At 35.0% G+C, this 27,906-nt stretch overlaps 1 protein-coding gene across 11 annotated transcripts in view; it reads left to right on the top strand.

The window, feature by feature from the left end:
- LOC110481007 (dynein axonemal heavy chain 5) overlaps positions 1-27,549 on the top strand; it is a 141,547-nt gene extending 113,998 nt beyond the window's left edge. For 9 of the 11 annotated variants that reach the window (XM_085581150.1, XM_085581145.1, XM_085581151.1 and 6 more), the window contains 19 exons: positions 2,158-2,295; positions 2,885-3,020; positions 4,480-4,796; positions 6,032-6,187; positions 6,624-6,806; positions 11,506-11,749; positions 12,732-12,846; positions 13,297-13,487; positions 14,322-14,443; positions 15,193-15,342; positions 16,956-17,201; positions 18,479-18,698; positions 19,297-19,502; positions 20,257-20,460; positions 21,089-21,304; positions 22,117-22,329; positions 23,742-23,894; positions 25,512-25,743; positions 27,093-27,549. In XM_085581150.1, coding sequence (XP_085437276.1) covers positions 2,158-2,295; positions 2,885-3,020; positions 4,480-4,796; positions 6,032-6,187; positions 6,624-6,806; positions 11,506-11,749; positions 12,732-12,846; positions 13,297-13,487; positions 14,322-14,443; positions 15,193-15,342; positions 16,956-17,201; positions 18,479-18,698; positions 19,297-19,502; positions 20,257-20,460; positions 21,089-21,304; positions 22,117-22,329; positions 23,742-23,894; positions 25,512-25,743; positions 27,093-27,244 — 3,594 coding nt within the window. In that variant the 3' untranslated portion in view covers positions 27,245-27,549. Of the gene's footprint in view, positions 1-2,157; positions 2,296-2,884; positions 3,021-4,479; positions 4,797-6,031; positions 6,188-6,623; positions 6,807-11,505; positions 11,750-12,731; positions 12,847-13,296; positions 13,488-14,321; positions 14,444-15,192; positions 15,343-16,955; positions 17,202-18,478; positions 18,699-19,296; positions 19,503-20,256; positions 20,461-21,088; positions 21,305-22,116; positions 22,330-23,741; positions 23,895-25,511; positions 25,744-27,092 lie in introns of those variants that run through there. The other 2 variants (XM_085581147.1, XR_014955914.1) reach the window with 2 other exon arrangements.
- The last annotated feature ends 357 nt before the right edge of the window (positions 27,550-27,906 follow it).

The following is a 27,906-nucleotide window of genomic DNA, read 5'->3' as shown; positions in this document are numbered from 1 at the left end:
ATCAGTAAGGGGTGGATCAGGATGCCACCATCTTAGGGGAAACATAAAATGGCGGATTCCTGGTCCAGGGTTTCAGCTCCATTTCCTCGGAAGAAGGTCCCTCCCAATCCTTGCCCCCAGAGGAGGAGCCACAAGAAGGATTGGGGAATATCCAACCCCACCTCCCCCAATAGGGACTTACCTCGTGCAGGGATGGTGCAGGGCCCTTGGGGAAGGGATGGGGTTGGAGGGAAACCAGGGGCGGAAAAGAAGGATCAAGGTGGGAGAACGGGTTCCAAGTGGCGTGGCCATTACCATCTTGGAAAGGGGTGCTGGATACACTGCACTTGGCCTGAGCAGTGTCCAGCAGGGCACTTGGGGCGGCTCGGCCATAGCCATCCTCAAGGGAGGATAGGAAAAGGGTTAGGAAAGTCCGAGGGGATGAGGGTACAGGGAGCTTCACAGAAGCCAAGAGGGGAAATCTACAGGAGGGGGGCCCAACACAGCTGGATGTTGACACAATGTGTGGGTGTAAAGGGCCTCTTTTAACAACCTTCCCATAGTTAACATGTCGCCTTTTAAATGTTTGTCCCACTTGTGTCTTTTCTATCCCCCTCCGTCCAGCCCAGAATGGGGAGGAGAGGATAGAGAAGACAATTTTTCGAAAAGAAAAAGCAATCCAGTGTGGATCCCCACAAAAGACTGGGCAAAGAATATCACTCAGCGAAGAGTGCTAGCCCCCCCCCGCCCCCCCAGAAAAGGAAAACCCACCCGCCTGCCAGGGACATGCAGGGATACAGCCCCAGTCTGGGTGCGGGCAGGGGTTAAAATGCAAAAAGAAAAATGGCAAATCCAGCCGCCCGTCAGGGTGGTCCCCACCCCGTCTAGCCCCCGTTACCCTCTGGACCCAGGCGGTGATGACTTGAATCTTCTCCTCGACTTGATGGAAAAGTCGTGCCAAACTGGGGACGTCCCTTCACGGTTCGGCCCTTCCGGAGGCCTGGGTGTTCCCGTTAACCAAGGCTGGTCCCCGAAGCCTTGGGTTCAATCACTATCCACCTCCGGTGGTCTCGCTGCAGATGCCTTGACCAAGGGATTCAAGTGTGGGTCCCCGTAAAAGACCAAGCAAGGAGTATTACCTCCCCCTTGGAAAAAGAAAGGGAGCCTGCCTGTTTTAGCACGTAGCTGGCAGGTCCCGATAAAGCAAAAGAAAAAGGGGAAAGCCACCTCCCTCTTGGTCGGCCTTTCTTCAGGCTCATTCCTGAGCCGCTGTCAAACTGCACTCTTTGTCCCGGGGTAGGTTTACCCCCATAATGCCCGTACAGTGTGTCTGCCCCAGTGCAGCACGGCTGCTCAGGCAGGGGTAGAGAGCACAGTGGCAAGTGAACAAATATCAAATTAAAGAAAAAACACACCACCACAATCTCTCTCGAAATTTATTACCTTGAACACTGTACTTCTACAATAAAATATATTTCAAATATACTTCCTCTTGTACATTTGAGTTGTCAAAATTACAAAAGAGATGGTGTGGTTTTATGCCTCTGGTCCCCTACTGGATAGGGTTAAAGCATCTGTCATCTAGGTAAATACACTACTGCAAATACTTTACATTAATTTTGAATTAAGTAGAAAAAAGCCTTGAGATTCGGTTCTTTTAATGTTCCAGATCTCAGTTCATAAGAAGATTGTACAGATACGCTTCATCAGTGTTATGTAGAGAAAAAAACCTGGGCCTAAGTAGTTAGAATGAAAGTCAGGAAGAAAGTGGTCAAACATGTTTAACAGAGAATAGCTTGTATTATAAATGGAATGACTAAGAAGGGAGCAAGAATTGTATTTCAGCCTGGCATATTAGTTGGACAAATAAAATAGACTTCTCTTCTGCAAGCCATGTCAGACTAACTTTTGTGTCACATGAAGAATGACTGGCATTCCCAGAAGTATTTTTAATTATTTTTTTCTAATTGACATTAAGCCAACTGTTCAAGTACAGCTGTCTGAAATAAGAATTTAGTTTGTTGTAAAATTCAAATAAAAGGTTTTGCTGAGTTGACATATCTACTGAAGAGTTTGATTTGGAAATGTAGTACAGGAAAAACTTTCTGAAATATATTATAGCAAATACTTTGAAATTCTCTGTGTATTACTACACATCTGTGTTTTTATTCTCTGTAGGCTAATTTAGCAATTCAAGAGAAACGCCTAACCAGTGCTATGCTGGATCTGCAGAAAGCTCAAGAAGAACTGGGAGCTAAGCAAGAAGAATTATATATTGTGCAGGCAGAGTATGAAAATGCAATGAGAGAAAAACAGGTGAATTTGCCTTCACAAAAAAGAAGTTTCTACCCTTGCTTTAAAGAACACTTAGTGTGTTCTTTCAATTTTACTATTATTGCTTGTTGATGGACAGCAGATAAGAGACAAATAGTATTTGAATACTGCCTCTTTGCTTTCTACCTCTCTCCTTTGCTTCTGATCCTCTCCTCTCTTCCCTCCCACCCCTCAAAAACTATTTTATTTGTATTCTTTATTCAGTGCCTACTACTGTAACTTAAAATTCTATGTATGCTATATATGTATAATGTATTTGAAATTCTGAGTAGAATTCCCTGGAGTGAATAAGTATCAAGAATATTATATACTATTCAACAACTGCACCAATATAAAAGTTAAGAACAGGAATATTAAAAAGAAATATTGACTCATGTTTCTGGGAGATGTTGAGAGTTTGTCCTGATATATTTTTTCCATCTCATATTCCCTCCTCTGCATGGTGATAGAGATATTTAAGAATACATTGTTTATCAGTGTTTATCTACTGGTTTAATGAGATGTATAGATTTTTCTGGCCTATCAGACATACTACTGTAAACAATTTCTCTTGGTGCATGGTTTTCTCTAGACTCTGCTGGAAGATGCTGAGCGTTGCCGACATAAAATGCAAACTGCCTCAAGTCTTATAAGTGGTTTAGCAGGTGAAAAAGAGAGGTGGACAGAACAGAGTAAAGAATTTGCCATGCAAACCAAGAGGTTAGTTGGTAAGTTTTCATCCAAACCTTGGAACTTGGAAGCAAGTTGTTTGAATAATAGGGAGTAGTGAAACTGAAAACATTCGAAATGTCCAACTTTTCCTTTGTATGTTAGATCCCTGTCTCAAAAACAAGGGTAATTGTTTTAATTCCCTTGCTAAAGTCCTGTTAGGTGAAAAATAAATATAAGTCTAAAGTTAATATTTAAAAATAAAAGATAAGGGATACTGTGAATGTGGAGGCATATATTTGGGCCACTAAAATTTTAACTTGACTGATATTTGTAGGTAACAGTCCAAAGAGAGTGAGAGCCAATAAAATATGTATAACTGAGACTATATATCGAGGTGAGGAAGCCTGATACTCAGGCACTGACATTTAGAGGTATAAATCAATATTTTTAACTGCAGTTACTAATGTTCATAAGAATTTGCTTCTTAGAAGGTCATGATTAGGTTTTTAAATTTGTACTTGTAAACTAACGTACTTTGTAATAAATAATTGGTTTATTAGTTAGATCAATAAATTAAATTTATCTCATCATTTACTGTGGGCTGAACTTTCTTCACTACTTTTTACCTGGAAAGGCTACAAAAAGCGGCCTTGTATGGGTTGTATTATAGTAACTAAATTGTGTTTTATTTGCTACTATAATATATATATGTGTATTAACTTATTAAAAATCTGGGATACCTTCCCTACATATTCATCCTATTTCTTTTATAGATAACTTGGAAGTGTACAAAAAACACTAGCTCAGTATAAAATATGATATCTTCTCCAGTTTAAATTTTGCATTCTTATTTCAGAGGTACCAAATCCCCTCAAACTATGGTGTCATGAAATTTAGAGGGGGAAATTTTGAAACTGAGCAGAAGATTAAAAGTTGTCCCACTTAACACCTCCATAATGATATCTCTGACAGTTTTTATTACCAGTACTCTTCATTGTAATTGATTTACAGTAATTTCATTGAATCAGTACTTATAAGGGGTTCCACCCTGCCCTCCCCCCCCCCCCCCACAACTCCCCCAACACACACACCCCCCAATTGTTTAAGCCTGTTCCTATGAATGCACAAGGAAATGATGGAACTAAAAGTTCATTACTAAGTCCTCTCTGCCATATCCTGCTTGTGCAGGATCTGGTGTTTGGAACAGCATTGCGTGTGTGTTGAATTGACCTTAACAAGCTGCCAGATGCTGATCTCTTGATTCCTACAATTGCATAGTCAGAACAAAATAAATGTGGCCTCTATTGAAATGTACCACTGTCATGCCATGCACTGAGCCTTGGAAAAAAAATTGATTTGCCTTCTTTATGGGTCAAATTGTGTTTTTCAGTTACTAGCCAAAACATAGCAAGACTAGCAATTAGTGAAGGAAACAGCTTGTTCATTAATAGAATTGGCAAAGTTGTAATGCTTTGTTTTGTTTTGTTTTGTTTTTTCCTCCTTTTTCTGTTTGAGGTGATGTACTCTTGGCTACAGCTTTTCTGTCCTATTCTGGTCCTTTTAACCAAGAGTTCCGCAGTCTGCTGTTAAATGACTGGCAAAAGGAAATGAAAAGCCGAAAAATTCCTTTCCGTAACAACTTGAACCTCATAGAAATGTTGACTGATGCTCCAACTATCAGTGAATGGAACCTGCAAGGATTGCCAAATGATGACTTATCCATACAGAATGGAATCATTGTCACTAAAGCATCTCGTTATCCTTTGTTAATTGATCCACAAACACAGGGTAAAATTTGGATTAAAAATAAGGAAGGCAGAAATGACCTTCAGGTAATAGAAATGCTAAAAGCTTACAAGCATTACAATTCAGTGATTCCCCTAATGCTTAGGAAATTATATTTATGCAAAAAGCTTGGCTTGAATATAAAAAATATCTCAGATATATTTTATTGGATTTGAGATTTGATTAGATGTGGAAGTGTATCCTTTAACATCAGTGACTCCATTGTTTAATGAATTTATTTTAATGGAACATAAACTTTGGAAAATAGGCTGGATGGGCACTGTCTGGTAATAAATATGTTTTCAGAATAATGTAAGTGTTAGGAAAAAACACCAACTAGTTGAATTAATACAATTTCATGAAAGGGTTTATAAATGAAGAATCATTTTTAAATGTTATAGCAAGATATTTTTTCATATTTTAATCAGAAATGATGTCAATTTTTGTTGTTTTAGTATGGATGTCAGCTGCTAAGTGCTCTGCAAATATACAGGGAAGATGTACAGTCTGGGGCAAGAGACACAAATTCAATTCAAACAAGAAAATAGGAGAAAGAATGTTCTTACTTGATGCAATTATAATTACATCAATAAACCAGCTTTTTTTTTTTTTTTTAATAAACAAAACCCTGAAATCCATAAAAGTAGCTTGAGGTGTGATAATAGAGTGGTTCTGTGAATATAACTACCACTTTCGTGGTGATTGTTATCTAGGTGTAGAAACCTTTAGCGGTTGCTTAATTATTATAAAAATTATTATTAGTTTGTTTACAACTTTATTAACATCTAAGGTGAATGTTCTTTTTGAACATGTTGAAAATCTCAGTTATACTGGGGACGATTTAAAGCAAAGACTGTTTAAGGTTCTGTTCCTTGTAAACCTCTCCTTTTCAAGGGTGAAAAAATCCACAGAAAAATACTTATCTTGGAATTGACCCTGGTGCAGTTTTACTCGGAGATGTTATCCAAAATAAAATTGAAGGTGCTAAAAGGTTCCTGTGAATTTTTCCTGTGAAATTCTTGAGTAGTTGTACTCATAGGATATCAAAATTGGAAGTGCGGCTTTGCTTCTATCTTTGCAGCTGAAAATTAGAACTTTGCATTCCATGAGATTTGGCAATAGGATATGCTGATGTTCCCTTTCCTTGAGCTCACAATGTTTGCATTAATACTAGTCCACTCACAGGATCATTGCTTTTGGCAGTACTTAAAAGAAAATGAAACTATATATAAATATGAAACTAAGAAAAAGATTGGCATAAGGTATTGCATCTATGTTTTAGATCACTTCTTTGAATCACAAGTATTTTAGAAACCACTTAGAAGACAGCCTTTCTTTGGGAAGACCTCTTTTAGTAGAAGATATTGGAGAAGAGCTGGACCCAGCACTTGATAACATTTTGGAAAGAAACATCATTAAAATAGGTTCAGCCAACAAGGTAAAAATAAAACAAGTGAGCAAACATATGTAAATTCCCCTTTCCACCCTTCCCCTCCCCACAACTTCTCCTTAGCAAAATAACTCCTAATAATTATAGGACTATAAAAATTAAACTCATTCAAATTTGATCAATGCTAATGAAAGAAAAAAAAAAGGTAGGGTTTAAGTTCACAAATGGTTAATATATTTACTGCATAGAGTTCCTTATTCCTTTGCTTATGACAATTTTTAGAAGTTGAAATAATGTTTTAATGGGCCATTTAAGGTGGTCCTGGACTGTTTTCAACATTTTTTTTGCATCAGATGTATGATTTAAAACTGGATTTTTATGCCTTTAAGCAGAAAAATGTAACCTTTTTTCCTATATGCAGTATCTGAAAATGTGTGTATCGGGTCTTTATATTTCAAGACTTTTTTTTAACCTTTTACTTAAGGTAAAAGTTGGTGATAAGGAAGTGGATGTTATGAATGGCTTCAAGCTTTACATTACTACAAAACTGCCAAATCCTTGTTACTCTCCTGAAATTAGTGCTCAAACCTCCATCATTGACTTTACTGTAACCATGAAAGGTCTTGAAAATCAGCTCTTAGGCAGAGTCATTCTCACAGAGAAACAGGTAAAATAATTTATTGTATCTCTTTTCCTGTCTGTAGTTCTTATATTTACCTGTAGAATTTTTTACTTTAATTTATTACTCTCTATACCAATATTGCAAGGTAACTTTCTGGCTCTCTCTATTGTGATTCTTCTTAATATAACCTATTTTTAATGGTTTAAAAAGTGGCACAGAAGCAATTGACTCATTCATGTGGAAGTTTCTCTGTCTCCTTATTGTTGCAACTGTGCTGTATTGACCTTATTTTTCCTGCCTCAATGAGTTATTACCTCATGAGAATGGCCTGTGAAAAGCGAAGGGGCCTGAAATCAAAACTGATGTTCTGTCTACAAGCGCTGGAGCTCATGGAAACATAACCTAATGCAAAGAATTCAGACTTAGTTACTTCCTTGCTCAAGGGAAAATCGGCCACCTACTGACATACCTTTTGACATTTCAGATATATTAGTTGAGGAAATCCAGGTTCAAGATGCCAGTCCCAATTAACATGCCACAAAGAGTTCTGGAGGAAGGCTGGTTGGTACCGTTTAAACTATGGAACAGCTAATCCCTGTACCTATAAGGTCAGGCAATGTTCATGTTATAAAAAACACTATGCAGCTATGACTGTGTATTTACTGGTGTATTTACTAAGATTTTGGCAATAGTTTCAGTTTACCTTCACTAGAGAGGAAGGACAGGAATATCTTTCTTTCCTTTTGTGGCATCTGTTGAGGTTCTCCCATTGTTCCAATACCTCCCTCTGCCCTGCCAGTGTAAGATTTTTCTTGTTAATGGACTCAGTCATCCTGTTCATGTTGAGTAGTTGCATTTCATTCCCAAACAGTGCATGGATCTCATGAGAAAAATCACACTCAAATTGTTAAGGTCTGTTTTTTATCAGACAGCTTCATTGCACCATCAGCTCCTCTTCAACCACTGATAGCTTGTCAACCCACTATGTAAAGAAATGATCACTGCCTATGTAAAACACTCTGTGATGTGTATATTCACAAAGCCTTATGCCAGACTTCACTTCTTGGGCCTTGAAATATAGCACATTCCTCCAGGAGACAGTTTATTAAATTCCTCCAGACATTGCTGTTGCTATGTGCTTGCTTGGAGGACACAGGAAAGGGAGGAGATTGACTTTTCTCAGAGGAACCAAGAAGCAGATGGAGAACTAAAACTCATATTGGAACATGAAGAATTCTGATTAGATATGAGGGGAAATATAATTACATCAAGAGTGGTCATGCCCAGGAGTAGATTAACCAAGGATTTTGTGGGATTTCTGTTTTGGGAAGGGTTCAAGATTCACCTGGACATTGCACTGAGCAACTGAGCTGTTTAGGTTTGAGCAGGGCCTGAACTAGTTAATTTCTGTAGGTGCCTTCCAAATTAAAATTATTCTACTGTTCAGTGGCCACTTTGTCACTAAGAGGGAATGTCTAATAAATGGACATAGGGTGCTCTCTCTGCCAGCTTCTCAGAGTGTTATGCTCACTACTGCTTTGTTTTAAACCCCTGGGTATATTTCCTCTAAATAAATGACAAGTGGACAACTTGACAGGCAGGGGAACTTCTACAGAATATACTTAACCATGTTGCAGTTTTCTTGGTCTCTCTTTATACACCTTGTGGTTCAAGGTTTCCTGAGGAGTCAATTTGAATATGTCACATCCAAACACTTTCCTATGATGTCTAATGATGCATCTTTGGGAATCTGGGGGTTTCCCTCTTAGGTGTCTGGATTCTTACTACCTTTTGTAGCCTTTGGTAGGAGAGTGGTGGAACTATTTTATATGAGAAAGTTTGCCAAATGATTTGAGCAGTATGACTGCTTGGTGATATCCAGTGTTACAATGTATGTGCAGAACTTCTGTCCCAGAAAGAGATTATTTATTTGAAATCAGAGTTCTTCAATATTTTTATGCACATTTCTATCCTTCTTCCCATTCTACCATCTTTTATATGGTTCTGCTCTTAGAATGAATTTCTTTCCTTCCTTTTCCAGCAAGGAAAAGGAGCATGGTATTTAACGTTTCTGCAAAGTCTGGCTCTCTGTTGTCTGCTATGTCCATTAAAATAATCATTGTCACATATATCTCACAGAATTAATTGTTTACTGATAGGAACACTAGTACTGATTTCTTATTTTCCACCAGAATGTAAACCAATTGCAAGATACAAGTGAAGCATAAGTATAAGCATACAGCTGGTAGATGGGTATACATTTGATTCTCCTTTATTTCCTGGAGTAACAGGATTTGAGAGATATGATATATGTCTGAAGGTATTATAGCTTATGATATTTAAATGATCTAATTATTTTGATACATTGACTGTTATGTAATTTAACAAAAATCTTGTTTATTTAGTGTCATAGATAAGTCAGATTAGTAGTGGAGTTATAATATGCAATAACTCTTTATGGTTTTTTGAACTTTCACATTCATATATCAAGATTTTTGCTGCAAAAATGCTTGAGTTTTGTAAGGAACGGTTGATGCAAATTCTTTTACTTGTAAATTATTTTGTGAGAGGATGATATAAGCTATGTAGCAGCTTTCATATTTTATGAATATTAACAATAAATTGCATTCTTTGGTACAGTTGGCAAAATGTCATCTGCTTGTGAAATGAACTCCATAAAACAGGATCTGAAATAGTCTTTTTGGTGCAAGTTCCTTGAATTTATGTACATGATAACTTGGTTTATTTTTTCTGCATTCTTGGTGTTATGACTGGAAATTTTTGAAGCTATGAAGAAAGCTTGCAACTGTTTACACTTATTCATCTGCAAAAAGCATTTTAAGAGCTTAATAGATGAGCTTAAGAGCTTTTTAGTAAGGTTTTCATCTAGGTTTACTTCACGTTAGCTTGGTGAACTGTCTCCACCTTGTTTCTCAGGCTCTTGTGAGGAGAATTTCTTTCTGTTTTTATGAAGCATTGAATTCTAAAGTATGTTTAAATTTTTGAACTGAATCAGAAAAATATGAAGTTTAATTTGGTGCAGTATGTTAATTATTATATTTAATTGGATGATAACTGCCTTTTAATGCAATTTAGAAGTTCTCACTTCATCAAACTTGCATGAAAAGAATGTTTCATGAAACTATTACCTGCTTTTCTTCAGTTCCATGAAGCAGCAGTTAATTGAAATGTAGATAACTGTAGTTTTCTTGTCTATTTTCATCAGTTTTTTGTCAGATCTTTTGAATAAGTAAGCACATCCTCTAAGTTATGTTGTCTTTGCATTATTCTGAGTGTCCAACTAAATATTTTCTACCTGGTGATGATTATGATGTTTCAATATGCCAAGAAAAAAACTCTAAATCCGATAATAAAAAGATAATTTTTCTGAATTTCCTTTTTAAGGTAAAGGGGCATTCTTTAAAATAAATGAATGTTTGAATTAGGAATGTAGGAGGAGAATGTAGGTTAAGAAGGCCAAAAGTTTAGAATGTAGAAAAATAATTTTAAAAAAACAATTTCAAAAGTTGTAATAGTTTTTCAAAGCTGCATGAAGGAAGACTACTCAAATGGGGGACTAAAACCTTTCCTTAAACATTGCTAAGGGCTCAGGTCCATAATGTCTCTAGTGCTATATGAGAGATCATGTGTTTCTTAGTGCTGTCCCTATTCCTTTGGAATATTAGCAGCCGGTAAACCACATGGAAATGGAGTTGGCAATGATGGAGTGAACACAGAACTTCCAAGTTCAGAGAGACATTGTTAAAATTATTCATCAGGCCTTTGTAAATTTGGTGAAGTATTTATCTAGACAGCAAATATTTTTACCAACTGGCTCACTTACTGTTCATTCATAAGATTCATATTAACCTTCTCCTATGAAAAACTCTTAACCCGTCCTCTCTCTTTTCTTTCTTTTTACTTCACTGTACTGAAACATTTAGTTATATTTCAGTAGAGGATTTTTATCTCTGATGGACTAATTTATATTAAGTTTTTAAAGGTTAATTTTAAGAATTAATTGAACAGATTGTTATAGCTGAAAAGTATTTTTCTAGGGATTTCACATAGCTGTCTTTTAATGTAAAACTCTTGATTAACAGTTATTCATCCTCTATATTTGGGCACTGGAAAAGAATCTAGGTACATAAACCACCCAGATTGTATTACTAAATGTATAAAATAAATAATTCTAGTGATGCAACTCAAGTTCTACATACTTTCTTGATTAATGAAGCATTTTAGTGAGAGACTGAAATTATCCCTGTCTGATGGAGGAGTATTGGCACTTCTTGAAATATATGATGCTTGATTTGATGACTAAGCATGGCCATTGAGTCTAAGTTTTCTATATGGCAATTGTAAAGCAAGGCATAAATGTGGATAAGATTACATGTAGGGGAATAAAATCCTATGTCTGGAATGGTGATTGCATTTGTCATTTCTGAAACAGAAAGAGAAGACAAACCATTGTGAACTTGTTATTCTTTTAAGGCATGATACAAGCATCTTCCATAATATTTTTAGAAATGATTTGTTAATGCCTACTTATGTAGCAGGTTCAGAGCCTGGCAATATATATTGTGTCAGAAATACCACTGGAATTATTTCCCCAAAATAATTCAGCAAGTTTTGACCTATGCTGTTTTAGTAGGATCAGTATTTTTTAAGCTAAATATTTGGGTTTTTTCTTTTCTTTTTGATTGCTCGTCTGTTTCCCAAATATTACCATGTAATCCAATAGGAATTAGAGAAAGAAAGAACTGATCTTATTGAAGATGTGACTATGAACAAAAGGAGAATTAAAGACCTAGAAGATAACCTTTTATTTCGACTTACAAGCACTAAGAGTTCTCTGGCAGATGATGAGACTCTAGTAATTGTATTGAGTAACACTAAGAAGACTGCTGAAGAAATAACACAGAAACTGCAAACTTCTGCTGAAACTGAAGTACAGATCAATTCAGCCCGCGAAGAGTACAGACCTGGTGAGTGAAGGTAGTCATAGAAGACAAATAGCTAGACCATATATTTAAAACACCAATACTTAGGGCAGGAGAAATGGTAGGATGAGTTCAGGAAGACAAAAATTGGTGGGAGAGATCTGTCTTTTCCTGTAAGTAAAATGTATCCAGGAGATGTCATATTGGGCTGTAACAGAGAAAATAGTCAATGTTATGCCTCATGAGGAATTTATAAAACTGAGTGAATTGTTCTCTTTGTAGACTTCTCATTGCTCTATAAACAAGCACATCATTAGGGTGTTTAGGTAAGTATATGTTTGAGTTCAACATGTTGACATTCTTTTACAGAGCTTGTATAACATTAAGTACTCTCTATATCTGTTCTGATGAATGCTTCACCATTTATTCTTTGGTTGTTATAGTCAACAAATTTCATGAGTCTTTTGACTTTCAACTGACAGGTGAAAAAATGTGAGAAAAACAGGGAAAACAGGGAAAAAATAGCTCTCTGTAATTGTCTGTATTCAATGAAATGTGTAAGATGATACAGTTAGTGTACCAGAAACCTTTGTGTTTAAAACTGAATGACTCCTGAAAAGAATTTAAATCAGTGCTGGGTAAGTTCAATCAATATAGCTCATTTCTTCTATATGAATCTTGTAAAAGTTTGTAAAAAGAAATTTGTTTGGATACTTAAACAGTATTTTAAACAGCCATAAGTTTTATGTGTTCTGCTGATGATCTGAATATTGCAGATCTCCAGATGTGCTCGTATTTGAAAGCTGGACTTTACATAGCTTGCATTAATTACAGAAAATAATTTTTTCCCCTGATGTATACATGAGGATTAAATGAATGATTTTATTATTTTTCTGGCAGTAAAGAATAGAGAAACTCAAGGATCTTCAGTTATCATTAGTGTAAAGATCATTTTATGTGTTTTGGAGAGTTAAAGTTTTCTTCTCTACGTTTCTACTTGAACAAATTTTTCTTTCCTGCTCTTCAGTTGCAACACGAGGTAGCATCTTGTACTTCCTTATCACTGAGATGAGCATGGTCAATGTCATGTATCAGACATCACTTCGACAGTTTTTGGGGCTTTTTGACCGCTCCCTAGCCAGGTAATTTAGCTAACAATAAGTATAATTTGTATTTACCCATTCCTGGAGGTGCCTGTAGTACAGTAAAAATTTATTGTAAACTAATATCATGCTTCTTAGAATATTGATCAAGAATTGTCAGCTTAAATACCCATAAAAATTTGTAAGTTAACAAGGCAAAGACCCTTCTAATCTACTTACAGTCCCTCAAAATTTGTCATTAGATAATTAAATGCCATTTTACTGCATTGATTTTCAGATGGACAAAAAGACTTGATTAGAAAGGATTTTTTGTTGTTGTTCCCTCAATCTGAAAGTTGTTGCCAGCTTGTTGTCTGATATTCTGTTTGTGATCTACTATTTTTCATGTTTTGAAAATACTGAACTGTGGCTTTTTCTTTTTTGCATAGTATTCCTTTTCTATAAAGCCTAAGAAAATCAAATTTCAACTGCAGACCTTTCTTCTAACAGGTCTACCAAGAGCCCTATAACCAGCAAGAGGGTTACCAATATTATTGAATATATGACATATGAAGTATTCAAACATACTGCCCGAGGGCTCTATGAGGAACATAAATTTCTTTTCACATTACTTCTTACTTTGAAGATTGATATACAAAGAAACAGAGTGAAACATGAAGAATTTCTGACACTTATTAAAGGTGAGAACTATGAATAAATTATAAGGAGAGCACATTATTATTTTAGAAAATTTATGTATTTGTATCTCCTAGCCAGCATGCTCCTTCCTTTTGCGCATGAGAAATCAGTTGATTCTAAGAATACATGTTTATCATTCTGATCTGGTGACAGACAGCATTGTATGGCAGCTCTAATTTATAGCAGCACACTGAATATTGATGAATATATCTTTATAATAATGAGAATTTGAAAGGAATATTGTTGTCTGCTGCTCAAATACCATCAGGTATGTGTTTAGCTTAGAAAAATTGTTATTGTACTAAACATATTATAGTAACTGCAGCAAATAGGAGCAGAAAATGAGGCTAACATTTTAAAAGAACATCAGAGTCTCAGCTGCATGAGACAAGGTCATGGCTTTGGCCTCAACTACATACAAGCACTGAGTTCACTTGAAAATTTGGATCCATTTTTTATTACCTTTTCAAGAGACTTAGTTTTCCAGGCAGTATTTATTAATGGATTATATGTGTGAATTTTTCTATGTTGAATCTTCAGAATATCTTTTCTCAAAAAGCCATTATTTCCAGGCACATTGCACAAAAAGCCAGTAAAGCCTCAAAATGTAAATTGTCTAATACTTCTGACTAAGTTACATAATATTAAAAAAATACTATAAATTAACCAATTGCAAACTTGGCTTAATCAAATATGGCATAGTTTTGTGAGGTAGAAAACTTCTGTAACATCATGATTTAAAAAATGGATTATTGTATTTGTTTTTTTCCTTCTTATTTTGTTTATTTTTCTTTGTCTCTCCAACAGTGCTAATAACTAATTTCAATTTCTTGTAGGTGGTGCTTCCCTAGACCTTAAAGTTTGTCCTCCTAAGCCAGCTAAATGGATTCTGGATATGACTTGGTTGAACTTGGTGGAGCTCAGTAAGCTTGAGCAGTTTTCAGATATTCTTGATCAAGTACGTAAGAGCTTTTGAAAGTTGATCTCTTGTCTAACAAGTAATTGTCTGGCAGCAATCCAGCCATGTGATGGAAACTGGTTTATTTAATGGAAGAGAAACAAAACTGACAGCAGATGGCCACAGTTATGGCCCTGACTGCTTAGCAACATATGTTGATATAAAATCTCAACCATGCCCCCAAGAAAATAAGAAGAGTGTAGAGTGTTCATACTTTCTAAAATTGTAATATTTTCAGATTGGGATTATCCCAATACAATTCTCCAATTAATATATTGCAAATTTATTTTTATTCTGGTTATTACATTATTTTGCATAAAACACTATGTTTTATGATGCTTGTTCCAATATTATTCTGGTTACATGGAGTAAAAGTTAGGGAGAAGGTACATACATGTGGAGAGCAATTATGTACTTGCTGTTCTCAAAGCTGTATCTGTGCCTAGCTATCCATATTCTGACATAGCTATGCTATATTATATCAGAATATAACATACTGATGAATAGCTCCTGTTTTCAGAATACGAATACTCCCGGGTTGTGTATTCCACAATAGCATTCTTATAATCTGAAATTTTATCCTATAAGTTTTTAATAGCCTTTTTAAATCTGTGGAAGAATGACTCTAAACAAATGCCTGGGTGTGAATTTCACATCTCTGACTCTCATTAAAAGTTTCCGACCTAGCAGCAGTGCAAATATGACTTGTCTTTTTAGTAATATTTGCTTCTTTGATGGTATAATTGCAGATTTCCAGAGAAGAGAAACAGTGGAAAATCTGGTTTGATAGTAAGAATCCTGAAGAAGAATCGGTTCCTAGTGGCTATGGTCAATCTCTGGACTGCTTCAGACATCTTCTTCTTATCAGATCTTGGTGTCCTGACAGGACCATAGCTCAGGTATATTTTTATAGCCTACATAGTCTATTTAGGTATCACTACAGTAATAGTTTTCAGATTGCAGGTTTGTACTATCTTATATAATGCTAAAGGTCCATTTTGTAATGTTTTATTTTCTGAAATTCTTTTCAGACTATTTATGTATTTGTTACAAGGGCAGTGATAAAAAATTATTCCAATATATTGAACAAATATTACCCACTGTGGTGATTTCTGCTGGAATCATATGTGTTTATCCAGATCTGCTTTATTGGTTCAGAAGATACTTTTGACTATCCTTGCTTACTCACTAGAACTCTACAAGTGTCACTGTGTTAAACTGAAGTAAAATATTTTAATGAACTTGACTGGATGAGGTAAAATTGAAAACAATTTAACAATTTAATTGATAAACTATTTCTTGCATGGAAGAATTATAATCACTTTGGAAAAATCTTTAATAAAATCTGCTCAAAGTTCTCAATTTAAAGACATCTATTTAAAAATTACAGAAATTAAGTTTATTAAATAGACCTTTTTTAAAGAAAAATCATTTTCTAGGAACTTATTTTTAAACTTTATGTTCTTCTCCAGTACAAAAGAACAAAAATTTATAACATTACTGACAATTCAGGACAATTAATGATGATTTACTGAAATTAGAATGTATCACTTGAAGTGTGGTGTTAATTTTATTGATGCATATCTTTAGAATTGTGATTGGACTCAGAGAAAATCTCACCAGTTACTGGTGTAACTGCAGTCAATAGATTAAGCAGTACTGTATAATGAATATCTCTATGATGTCTGCTATGTGTCTGAAACAGATCACACAAGATTAGTTCCTCCTTACTGTTAATGGGGCAAGGTAAACTTTCATCTTTCCATGGTTTTATGAAAACTGATAGTTTATCAAATGTTATATGCTGAATGTCTTTTGTCTCTGAGAGGTAACCCAGAGGTGTTAAGGGGAAGATTTATCTAAGACAAGAGCTGTGTGGGGGGAAAGACTGTAAGAAAGATCATCTCAGAGTGTTTGAAAGAGCCTTTTCTATTTCTTTGAGAGAAAGAACAATAATCTAGAATTTTTAAAGATAAATAAAGAGGGGAGAAGAGTTGGTTTTCACCTATTCCTCTGGATTGTCTACTTAGTGATAGTTATTTTAATCATTACTACTGTTAATTCTTTGCTTATTTTACTGCAGTGAGAAAGGCTTACAAGCTTTGAAGCCCATCTTTAGTATTTTTCTCTTATTTTTCTAGATTCTGAGGCTAAGAGTTACACTATCTAATGGAGATATCCTTAATTCATTAAAATTTTTCTAAAATTTTAGAGAAGTTGTTATTTTTTATTATACTGTAATTATGGTTATAAATATAAATACATACAGATATATGTAATAAAATAATTATTTTTTTTAAATTCATTGGTTGTATAAGGCTATAAAAATAATACCTTCAAAGACAGTATGATGTGTTGACATGTAAAAAAAAACTTGTTGTATATTTATATTTTTGATATAAATTTTTATAATTGCTTTGATCTTCAGTTGACCTTTTGGTAATATTTACACTGGGAAGAAAACAGTATTAAATGGTTAGGTCACAAGTTAAATTTAACCTTTTTAATATAGGCAAGAAAATATATCACTGACACTATGGGGGAGAAATACGCAGAGGGAGTCATCTTGGACTTGGAGAAAACATGGGAAGAGTCAGATCCACGTACTCCCCTCATATGCTTTCTTTCCATGGGCTCTGATCCTACGGACTCAATTATTGCTTTGGGAAAAAGACTAAAGATAGAAACATATTGTGTTTCCATGGGCCAGGGGCAAGGAATCCATGCTCGTAAACTTCTACAGCAGACAATGGCTCATGTAAGTAACAAAAACCGGAATGTTTTTCTCTCTGTATTAAGCACTTAGAAATAAAAATCCTGCCATGAGATAATGTTGTTTGGTGGGTAATTAGTGCTGATGCAAATGCCTACGTTTATTTATATAAATGTCCTAAGCAAGAGAACTGTATTTTCACACTCCTTCAATTTGCCACAGCAAACTTCTTGATACTGTGCATCTGCTTTTCCTTGAAAATTGAGTGGTTTTCATATAAAATGGGGATTTTATAGTGATTGCAGACTGATGAACAGAGCTGAATTGATTTTTTGGTTTTTTTGATTATATCACCAGCAAATATTCTTCTGTAGGCATTTCAGATTATATTTTCAGGTTTTTATTTTAGTAATATGGATGTATTTTGTTAAATAAAGAAAATGAATTCCAGATATGCTATTGATTGTTACATAAACTTGAGAAAAACAAGACAAGTATAGCAAGTTATTTTGTATTGCTGTAGTCTGAATTTGGACTTGGGAGGGACAATCTGGTAACAGGCATTTTACAGGATGAGGAATTAAAGAGAAAAACTATCTGTATGAGAAAGGTGAGATGTTCCAATCTCGCATTCTTTGTGCATCAGGTGGTACTACTGCTATACCCACTGATGTGAAAATACTGATCTTACTCTCCTTTGCTATGAGCTTCTTTTTATGATCTGTTTTACTTTTGCTTCAGATTCTTGTTTGATAACTTCTCATAAGGAACTAATTGACAGATCAAATGAGAAGAAACCCATTCAAAAACAGGGGAAAGGAGCACCTTTAGTTTAGTCAAGAGAAATGCAGTTACCTTCCCTCACTGTCTAACAAGGTGTCTTAGGGAAGAGGTATATGAGACACCTATAATGAAATATGGTAATTCATATAAAGAAGTTTGACATCTATTGATTGATAGAAATAGGTTAATAACATATGTTTATTTGATTATTTTCCAAGCCTGGAACCCCTGTGAGGAACAAGGTTTTGCAGGTTGCTCTGTGGAGCTACTCCTGAGCTCCCTTATGTAAGTCAAAATTTATCAGTTTCTATCAGTGCTGTAGTCATGACAAGGTATGTCTTAAATGTATTGAAATGGAAAAGGTAGAGAATATTTAAATAGACCAGATGAGACAAGTAGGGACCACTTGTTCAGGTGAAAAAAACCAAATAAGCTAACACCATCTTCAGAAGAAACAGCCCAGATCTTAGCTCCCATCAAGGAGATTTCAATTTTTGAACAATGTTGATAACTTTTTAAATTCTATTGTTTTAAACTAGGGAGGTTGGGCGCTTCTGCAAAACTGCCACCTTGGACTTGACTTTCTGCATGAGTTAATGGACACAGTAATAGAGACAGAGAATGTTCATGAAAGCTTTAGACTTTGGATTACAACTGACATTCACAAACAATTCCCCATCACCCTTCTTCAAATGTCGATTAAGTTTACCAATGAACCACCACAAGGGCTCAGAGCTGGACTAAAGAGAACATATAGTGGTGAGTGATAGAATTATAATGATTTTGGACTGTGATGCTATTGTGTGGTCAGGTTAAACTGGTAGTAGGTGTAAGTTGGTATGAGGAACTGCTTGCAATGATGCCAGGGCACATCTTAGTTTTTGTTTTGAAAATTGAAAAGGAGATTTGCTGATGTTCTGTTGCCACAGCTAATTGGATATCAAAACAATGAATGCCTTTTCTTTTCTCACAATTTGGCTTGTAGTATTTCAGTTCAAAGTGTTTGAATTTTTAATATTCTGTCTTTTGGCAGAAAAATGGCATGGTTAGCCATCAAATGCTTTTTACACTACATAAAATAAAGGACAAAATCTGTGTAGAAAGCCACTTGATGTGAATTCAGCTATTAGTAAAGTATGGGTTTTTTTCCCCTGAAGTTTACTCTTTTAATTTGAGCAATTTAATAACATGCTATAAACTGTCTCCAGCACAGAACATTTTGTGGGACAATAATTTACCCTTGGGAGAAGCAGAGAGCCAAGTGAATATTTCTAGAGTGATATTTTAGCATTGATTTGAAGTAGTTTTGAAAAAGACAATTACAGTGATTCTTATAAAGCCCATTTGCAATCAATAGGTGTCAACCAGGATTTATTAGATGCCAGTAAAATGGTGCAATGGAAACCACTGTTGTATGCTGTAGCCTTTCTGCACTCCACCATTCAAGAAAGATGCAAATTCGGGTCTCTGGGTTGGAATATTCCCTATGAGTTTAATCAAGCTGATTTCAATGCTGCTGTGCAGTTCATTCAAAACCACTTGAATCGCATGGATACCAAGAAGGTAATTAATGGTTTTGTGGGAAAGGTGGATTAAGATGATGGATCTTTCTAGTAGTAGAATGTATGCAAATGCTTCCTAGTAACTTAACTACAAAAGTGATTTTAATTTATTGTTTTTTCCACAAATATTCAATATTTCAAGTATATCTGTCAGCAGCTGACTTATACTTCTAATTCAGTGCATATTTAATTTCTGTATTATCTCTACATTAAAAAAAAGCCTTTCCAGCCATCTCAGAAATATAAACCTTAGAAGTATATATCTTCTTTTCAATTCCAATTAAGTCAATTAGTTTAAAAGAGATATTTCAAATACTCTCATGTTTAAATCTATTTCGAGTAAAAGTAAGATTTCCCCCCTCTTCCACCTATCTTTGCAGAATGAAGAAGTCAAAAGTGGTTTTAAATGACTATACAAGAATGTCTCCTATGTGTCTCACTTTCATATGGTCAGTTGTCATACAGAGAGGTCTGTGTCAGAGCAGTTTGCAGTTGGCATTTTAAGTGAAAGGAGAATTGAAATATATCTGTAACCTTCTTGCTATCTTCAAGATGCTCTTTAATTTCAGCAAATTCTATTTTGAGAAATCCTTGCAGGTGTTCATGGAATGCAAGACTATAATGAAAAAAAGAGTAATAGGAAAGTAACTTTCTTTCAAATGGGACAGACATGGTACATCAGCTGATTTTTCTAAGGGAGGTCTAAGTAAATAAGAGTGGATTAGCTGAAGTCAGTGGTTTCTGCTTAATTTTAGGGGATCTGCTGGAGTACTGTTCATTACATGATAGGTGAGATCCAGTATGGTGGTCGTGTGACAGATGACTTTGACAAAAGACTCATGAACACCTTTGTAAAGATTTGGTTCAGTGAAAACACATTCAGTCAGGAATTCAGTTTCTACAAAGGATATAGCATACCCAGATGTACTATGGTGGATCAATACCTTCAGTACATACAGGTTGGTAAATGAAAAATGTTTCTCATAAGTTGTTTCTCATAAAATGTTTCTCGTAAGTTCCTGATTCCCTATAATTTTTGTCTTTTTTTCTGAGTACCTGTATTTTGTCTTTCATTCATAGATTTTTAAAGTGATTTCTAGCACTTTGCATATCTATTAGTGATAACTAATTTTGGTTATCAATGTCATAATTTTCATGGCAGTAATATATATTTTCTTTTTCATGTGTTTTTCTTGTGGGACATACCTAATGGCACAAAGTTATTAAAGGGGGCAAAGAATGGAGTCCAGAGACATTGAGTACAACCTCTTTGAAATAAAAGGTCTAGATATATGAGAGTAAAAGTTTATTATTAAAATAGTGTATAGCTGTTAAAACACAATTTGTTTGGTGTGGTTTGGGCTGTGACACGACAAATAGACCATAGCAAGTTATTTGGCTTAAGATTATTTGAAGAAATCTAGCTCATTACTTAACAGTAATCGATGTTTTTTTTTCCTTTTTTATTTGGTTTTGTTGTGTGTTGAGTTTTATGGGGTTTTTTTCTGGTTTTTTTTTGGGGGGGGGGGGTTTTAATAATTTGCTTCTAAATCTCCAGTTGTACTCTTCTTATATTTTACTATGTAGAGCCTTCCTGCTTATGACACACCAGAGGTGTTTGGTTTGCACCCCAATGCGGATATCACCTACCAAACTAAAGTTTCCAGAGATGTATTGGACACCATCCTCAGTATTCAGCCTAAAGATAGCTCTGGTGGAGGAGGTGAAACTCGGGAGGCAGTTGTAGCCACAGTGGCTGATGATATGCTGGAAAAACTTCCTGCTGATTATGTACCATTTGAAGTGAGTTAATGAAATTCTGGCAAAAACATTTGGTCCATCTTGCCTTTTATGGATTGAAAATAAAAAACACCAACAAATTCCCAAAAACTTTTCTAAAAGCATGTTTGAATTAATTCATACAGGCAATACTTTGTATTTTAAAGAAGTGTGGCAAAACTATTGATGTTTACAATGAAGTCATTAAATGTGTGCTGAAGTGCTTTTGTAAGAACTTTTTCAGAAATATTAAACCTGTTAATGTTTAAGTTGTCATTTGCACTATGAGGGAGGTAGGATCATCAGCTTTTAACTGAGGTTGTTGACACTATAAAATTTCTAGTTATGTTAATGCAGCTGTTTATTTGTTTATTTTACACTTTTGATTAAAAATGTATCAGTGAGATTGATTAGAATACAGGACTGCCTGGTATTGTGATAGTTCCCAGGCATTGCTGCTATGCTGAAGCAAAGTGGCTGAGGCAATTACTCTTTATTAGTTTGTTCAAAAAGAACCTTGGAATTGCTTGTTGGAACTAAAGCTGAATTCTCTGAACTAAGGTAAACAGCCTACAAGCTCTTTAAATGACATTAGCTCAAAGACTAAATCATGACTTGGACTAAAAACATAGTCTGTCTCAGCATCACAGATTTCTCTTGGAAAAAATCCTGTGTTTCTCTCTTGCAGATAATTCAAGGGAGTTGCCAAACTGACCATTTAAGCTCGTAAATAAATTGTGTTATGTCTCAAAGATCATACTGGGGCCTAACATTGACATAAAGCAAATTTTATTTTTTTCACTTCTATTGAAAGATCTTTGGTTTTCTACGAACAGGTAAAAGAAAAACTAAAGAATATGGGACCTTTTCAACCTATGCACATATTTTTGCAACAGGAGATTGAACAAATGCAGAGAGTTATTTCTTTAGTGAGAAGCACTCTGACTGATCTAAAACTTGCCATTGATGGGACAATAGTTATGAGTGAAAATCTGAGGGATGCTTTAGACTGCATGTATGATGGAAGGATTCCTGCTAGCTGGGAAAAGGTAGGTGTACATCACTTGTTCTGGAAAGAAATAAAAAAATTCTATTTATGAAGACTAGATTAAACTGCTAGACTTATAGTAAACATTTTTTTCAAACTATGTTTCAGAAGTGTTAACCAGAGCTGTGCAACAGCTGGAACAGATTTTGTGCTAAAATAAACATATTCAAAACAAGCCTTCTTTCATTTATGAAAATTGAAATGAATGTGAAGGATGCAGCTTTGTTCCATTTTAACAGTCTGTTGCATAATGGCAGTATAAAAACCCAGAGAGAGGAGAGAAATTTAAAATATGATGATGGATTTTAAAAATTAGCACCCACATTATGGACTAAGATAGTGTTATTTATTGGACATATATAATTATTGGACATCCTTTTCTGGGTTAAGTAGAAGTGGCCTGTCCATTTTGGTCAAAATCAGTGCACTTTGAGTTTGAGAAATAACCACATAATTACAGAATAGTAGATGCTGGAAAGGACCTATGGAGACAGTGTAGTTTAATCACATTTCCTAAAGCAGGGTCAGTTAAATTAGGTTTCCCAGGAGTCTCCAGAATCAGAGAGGTGCAACCCATTCCACTCTTTGATCATCTTCACAGTAAAAACCAACCAATCAACCAACCACCAGCCAAACATACAAAAAAAACTCCTTAAGTTGAAACAGAATTTTTGACATTTTATCTTGTTCCCATTGCCTTCTGTCCAATTGCTGAAAAGGATCAGGCTCCATCTTCTTCAGTCCTCCACATGAGATATAAACCTATTTAAGCCTCTTTTAAGCCTTCTCTTCTCCAAGCGAAACAATCCCAGATCTCAGCCTCTCCCCATATAAATTGTTTCCAGGGATAATTAGACCTCTTAATGGAAACTGATGGAAAGAATTTTTTTTTTTTTTAAGAAAAAAGGGGGTTTTTTTTGTTGTTTGCTTGTTTTGTTTCTACTGGAAAAGTGTTTTCATGGTAGAAAATCTAGATGTGAACAGATGCTTCACAACACAGCTATATCTCCACATAGTCCAAGTTCAGTTTTCCTTAGGTTTTATTCAGAAGAATAAAAATGCAGAACAGTCCTACAGAAATCATGTTGTCTTGCTATATTGACCTTGGAATTATAAAGACATGTATACAACTTTTTCTCTTATACAGCTGTCTAACCTTGCAAAAATGTCATAACATGGACAATTCCACAGAGAGCATTAAACATGTAAATGGAATAGTAGGCATGTTTTAAACAGAAAAATAATTTCCTTCAGGTTTCAGTGGGATGCAAAGTTTAAGCATCAGATTAAAGTTAAGATATGATAGATGATCTTTAAATATGCTTTGCTAATATTATATTGTTTATTACCATGGGAAGATGTAGCTTTGCTTGACAGCAATGTGCTATTTAAAAACATGTTTACGGTTTTTAGGCATCTTGGCCTTCCAGTACACTTGGTTTCTGGTTTACTGAGCTTCTAGAACGAAACCACCAGTTTTACAAGTGGATTTTTGAAAGTCGACCGAACTGTTTCTGGATGACAGGGTTTTTTAATCCCCAAGGATTTTTAACTGCAGTGAGACAGGTAAATTGTGTTTGAAGTCTTATTCTGCTTATTTTTTTACATGCTTTTTTTAACAGAAAGTATTGTCTGATGAAGGATGAGTTTATACACGTGGGAAGATTGTGGCTGTCTAACATTTCCTGAGTTAACTGCTCTTCCTTCACATATACGTTTTCAGTATTACAACCACTAATGTGTTAAATTATGTTTCCTGTGTTGACCAAGGCCCAAATGAGTAGAGGCTACCTCACAACATTATTAAGGTAGACTAGAAAAATATTTAGACTCATGTTTCCATTGAGATATCCTTGAGAATGGCCATTAAGCCCATGAATTTGCCTTTTCCCCCCCTTTTTTTTTTGTTCTGTTTTCAGTACATACCTGACTGGAGAATGGGCTGATAAACTATTCAGAATTAGTCTTACATTTTACTGCTGCTGTTCAGTAGCTGATAAAGTCTTTCTTCAGGAAGTGGGAAAGATTTTCCTTTATTGATGCATAGAAATATGATATTTGATGTGTTTGCTAATGCATGTATGTTAATTTGGTGATTCTGTTGGCTGCTCAGCAACTTTTTTACTTTAAAATGAAGCAATAAATACCTGTGTTGGTCAGCATAAAGGGATATATGGGAAACAGTAAGCATCTGGAGCGTGTAAAATTAAAAAAGAATACTCAGGTGAAAATACAATGGGACCTCAGAAAAAAAAAGCCCAAACTTTGTAACAAAATATTTCTTTGAGTGAACAATCCTAAAATAGGACTATCTTTTGCATCCAAGGTTGTGGAAAAGGTTTACTAGCAGGATTGAAACCAGTTGGAAATGACAGAATTTTATGGTTCTGTAAAAAGGAACTGTGAATATGTAACAACTTAATATCCCAAGTAAATATCAAAGTGAGTTTCTGGACTTTGCTGTGTTGTAAAACAAATAGAAATGAGAAGGAGGAACAATCATTGAGCTATAAATCTTGAGTTCTTTTAGATCATTCATGTAACTGCAGTACGGGGCAAGCATTCATTCCAATTACTTCAAAGAAAGATTTTTGAAGCCATTAGAAGACTAAGATAAAATTTGGGTTTGCCATAACTTATTTGCGTGGCATAGTAAAGAACTTGAGTATTGTCCAGTGCATTAACTAACAGGTTTTTTTGCAGTTTCTTTACATAGCTTTATAGCTGAGTGAGTTCTTACTCATTAGAAATACAGTTACTGAAGAGTAGAGGTGCAGGAAAAGGAAGGTAACCCCAGAAAATATGTTTCACTTACCACATGCAGGTAATGTTTTCTCATCTCATGAAATATGTGAAATTTTTGTGTTCACAAAAGTTGGCTACCATTGACATCCAGCAGCTGTATTACTTGGTATACTTTTTAGATACTTTATATAATAGAAAGAAATTAAAATCAAATATAGTGAAAAAAATACCGAAAGCCTTCTTGCAGTGCCATCCATTACTCCCTTAGAGAAAAGTCAGACTTCTCTGAACATGAATATTGTAAAAGATTGGTGGGATTTTTTTGTACTAAAGAGGATATTTTATGACCATACAAACATATTTCTAATAACTGCTGGGAAAAAGGATTCTGTGCTCATGTGAAAATGTAACCACCTAACTTTTGTCTGGTTTGGGCAGGAAATAACGAGAGCCAACAAAGGATGGGCTCTTGACAGTGTAGTGCTGTGCAATGAAGTCACTAAATGGATGAAGGATGATATCACAAGCCCTCCTTCAGAAGGTGTCTATGTGTATGGGCTGTATTTAGAAGGAGCTGGTTGGGACAGAAGAAACATGAGACTGACAGAATCTAAGCCCAAGGTGCTTTTTGAGCTGATGCCAGTTATAAGGATATATGCAGAGAATAACAGTAAGTAACAGTATTGTAAAGGATGTTATTTCCATTGAATTCAAGGTAACATTTTATTTAACTACATTGAAATATTTTAGGCTGCAGGGATTTCATGAGGCTGCTGCTAATCATTGTATACATAGGAAATCTCTTTTAATGGGGAAGACTTCCCAGTCTTCCACTGAAAATGTGTTTTCAGACTTGCTTCATAATTGATAGTAGTCAATTTTCCTAATATTTAGATAGGTCTCTATACGTGGTGTTAATGGTGTTAAGAGCTTTGTAGCAGGTAAGCTGAACATATTGACAATATATGTCCCAGACCTAAAATGCCATTTTTCTTATACATAAACTCTGTGATCTCTGTAGCCTCCATAACCTAAATCTAAATAATCTCTTTCACTCCTGTCAAAAATGAATGTAATTAATATATATAGATATATAAATGTTTGTATGTATGTATATACAACATACAAGATACTCATAGATTATACACACACACAAATATATATACAGGTATATATTGTATTTATAGATAACATATTTTTATTTATATACATATATATATATATAATGTGTATATTTATAAAAACTTTTTTTTCTGGACAAGTCTGATTTTGAGCTCATGGAAGCAAGCAAGAAGTGGAGTGAGGTGGTGGGAGATGTTTTGTCTTTGAGGCAGTAAAGGAATGTAGGAATGGAAAGGAAACTTATGGGGCTTAGAGGACAGCGCTGTGAAAATGTGTATTTATCTTAATGTGATGGGTTTTTGCATATAGAATAGGACATGCTATTGAATAGGCATGTAAAACAGAATAGAATAATCCACTGCAAAACATAAAATTGGAAAACTGTTGAAAAGCATTCCACCTCTAAAAGCAAATCTTGCTAACATGCTATTTTGCATAGCTAATGTTTTACAAAAGGCATGATCCGCAGCCAACTAAATAATGAAGTACTGAGCATGACTAGACTACTGTTCTAATTCTGCAGTGAAGTAGCTGATGACTTGTACTGTATAGTACAAATACTAAATACATTTCAAACCAGGTTTGTTGAAAGTAGGGAAATTTCATTTTGGTATAATATATTGATAAGAAGTAATGTTCAGTGGGCAGATTGCATCAATAAGAACACTAATTACTCTAGAGTGTCTATTTACATATATTGATTTGCATCAGTTCCTAGGTGCTCATGTTAAACCCACAGAAGTTTCAAACCATGTTATGTCCTTCAACTGGCAATAGCAAATAGAGAGCAGAGTACTATTGAACTTGGATTCAGTTCTCCATTTGCCTAATGATCATTCCCTTAGGGCCCCATTTTTTCAACTTTAATTGCTCTTTATATCTCTTTTGGCTTTTCAGCTGCAAAAGATCCACGTCTGTATTCATGTCCGGTCTACAAAAAGAGCAGTCGAACAGATCTTAATTACATTGCTGCTATGGATCTTAAAACCCGTCAGCCTCCAGAGCACTGGGTACTCCGTGGAGTAGCACTTCTGTGTGATGTCAAGTAATGTTAAAAAAAAAAAAAAGGTTTATTTTCTGATTTTAAATGCAAACATTTTTATGTAGTTAGATACAAAGTGAAGCCCTTCTAAAAATATTATTTTGAAATCATAGACTGCATTATGGTGTTTTCATAAAATTATTCTCAATAAACTTATACAATAGGCTTATAAATGGCACATCTTAGAGTGACATTAACTTTTGTGTCTTTGAAAAATCATGACAAATATTTAGTGCTCCTATCACTTATGTGTGCATAAGCCCTCCTCCTGTGTGCTTAATTTTACCTTGAATAAAGATTAGTTGATTTGAACATTGGTACTTTTTGCTAGTAACATTCTTGTATCAGGACTGACCTTCAAGAGGCTAAATTGAAAGCTGGGATTTGTTTTTTTGTTTGTTTGTTTTGGTTTTTTGGTTTTGGTTTTTTTTTGTGTGTGTGTGTATCTGTGGAAAACTAAGCCCTATTTCTGATTCATATTAGTTAAAATTCCTCAAGATTATGTTCCAAGATTTATTTCCTAGATGATAATTTGCTTGCTGTCTAAATAAAGAAGGTAAGGCTGGGAAAATATCACTTTTTTTTCATTACTTGGAGAACAAGTTCATTTTGTAACCATAGGAAAACAAGCATCTGACAGCTGCCAAAATTCCTTAGCATCTGGCTCAG

Source organism: Lonchura striata, chromosome 5 (assembly GCF_050655825.1).
Source record: "Lonchura striata isolate lonStrDom1 chromosome 5, ASM5065582v1, whole genome shotgun sequence".
Taxonomy (NCBI): Eukaryota; Metazoa; Chordata; class Aves; order Passeriformes; family Estrildidae; genus Lonchura; species Lonchura striata.
The sequence above is the reverse complement of the archived record's forward strand: the minus strand, read 5'-3'. Positions and strand labels throughout refer to the sequence as shown.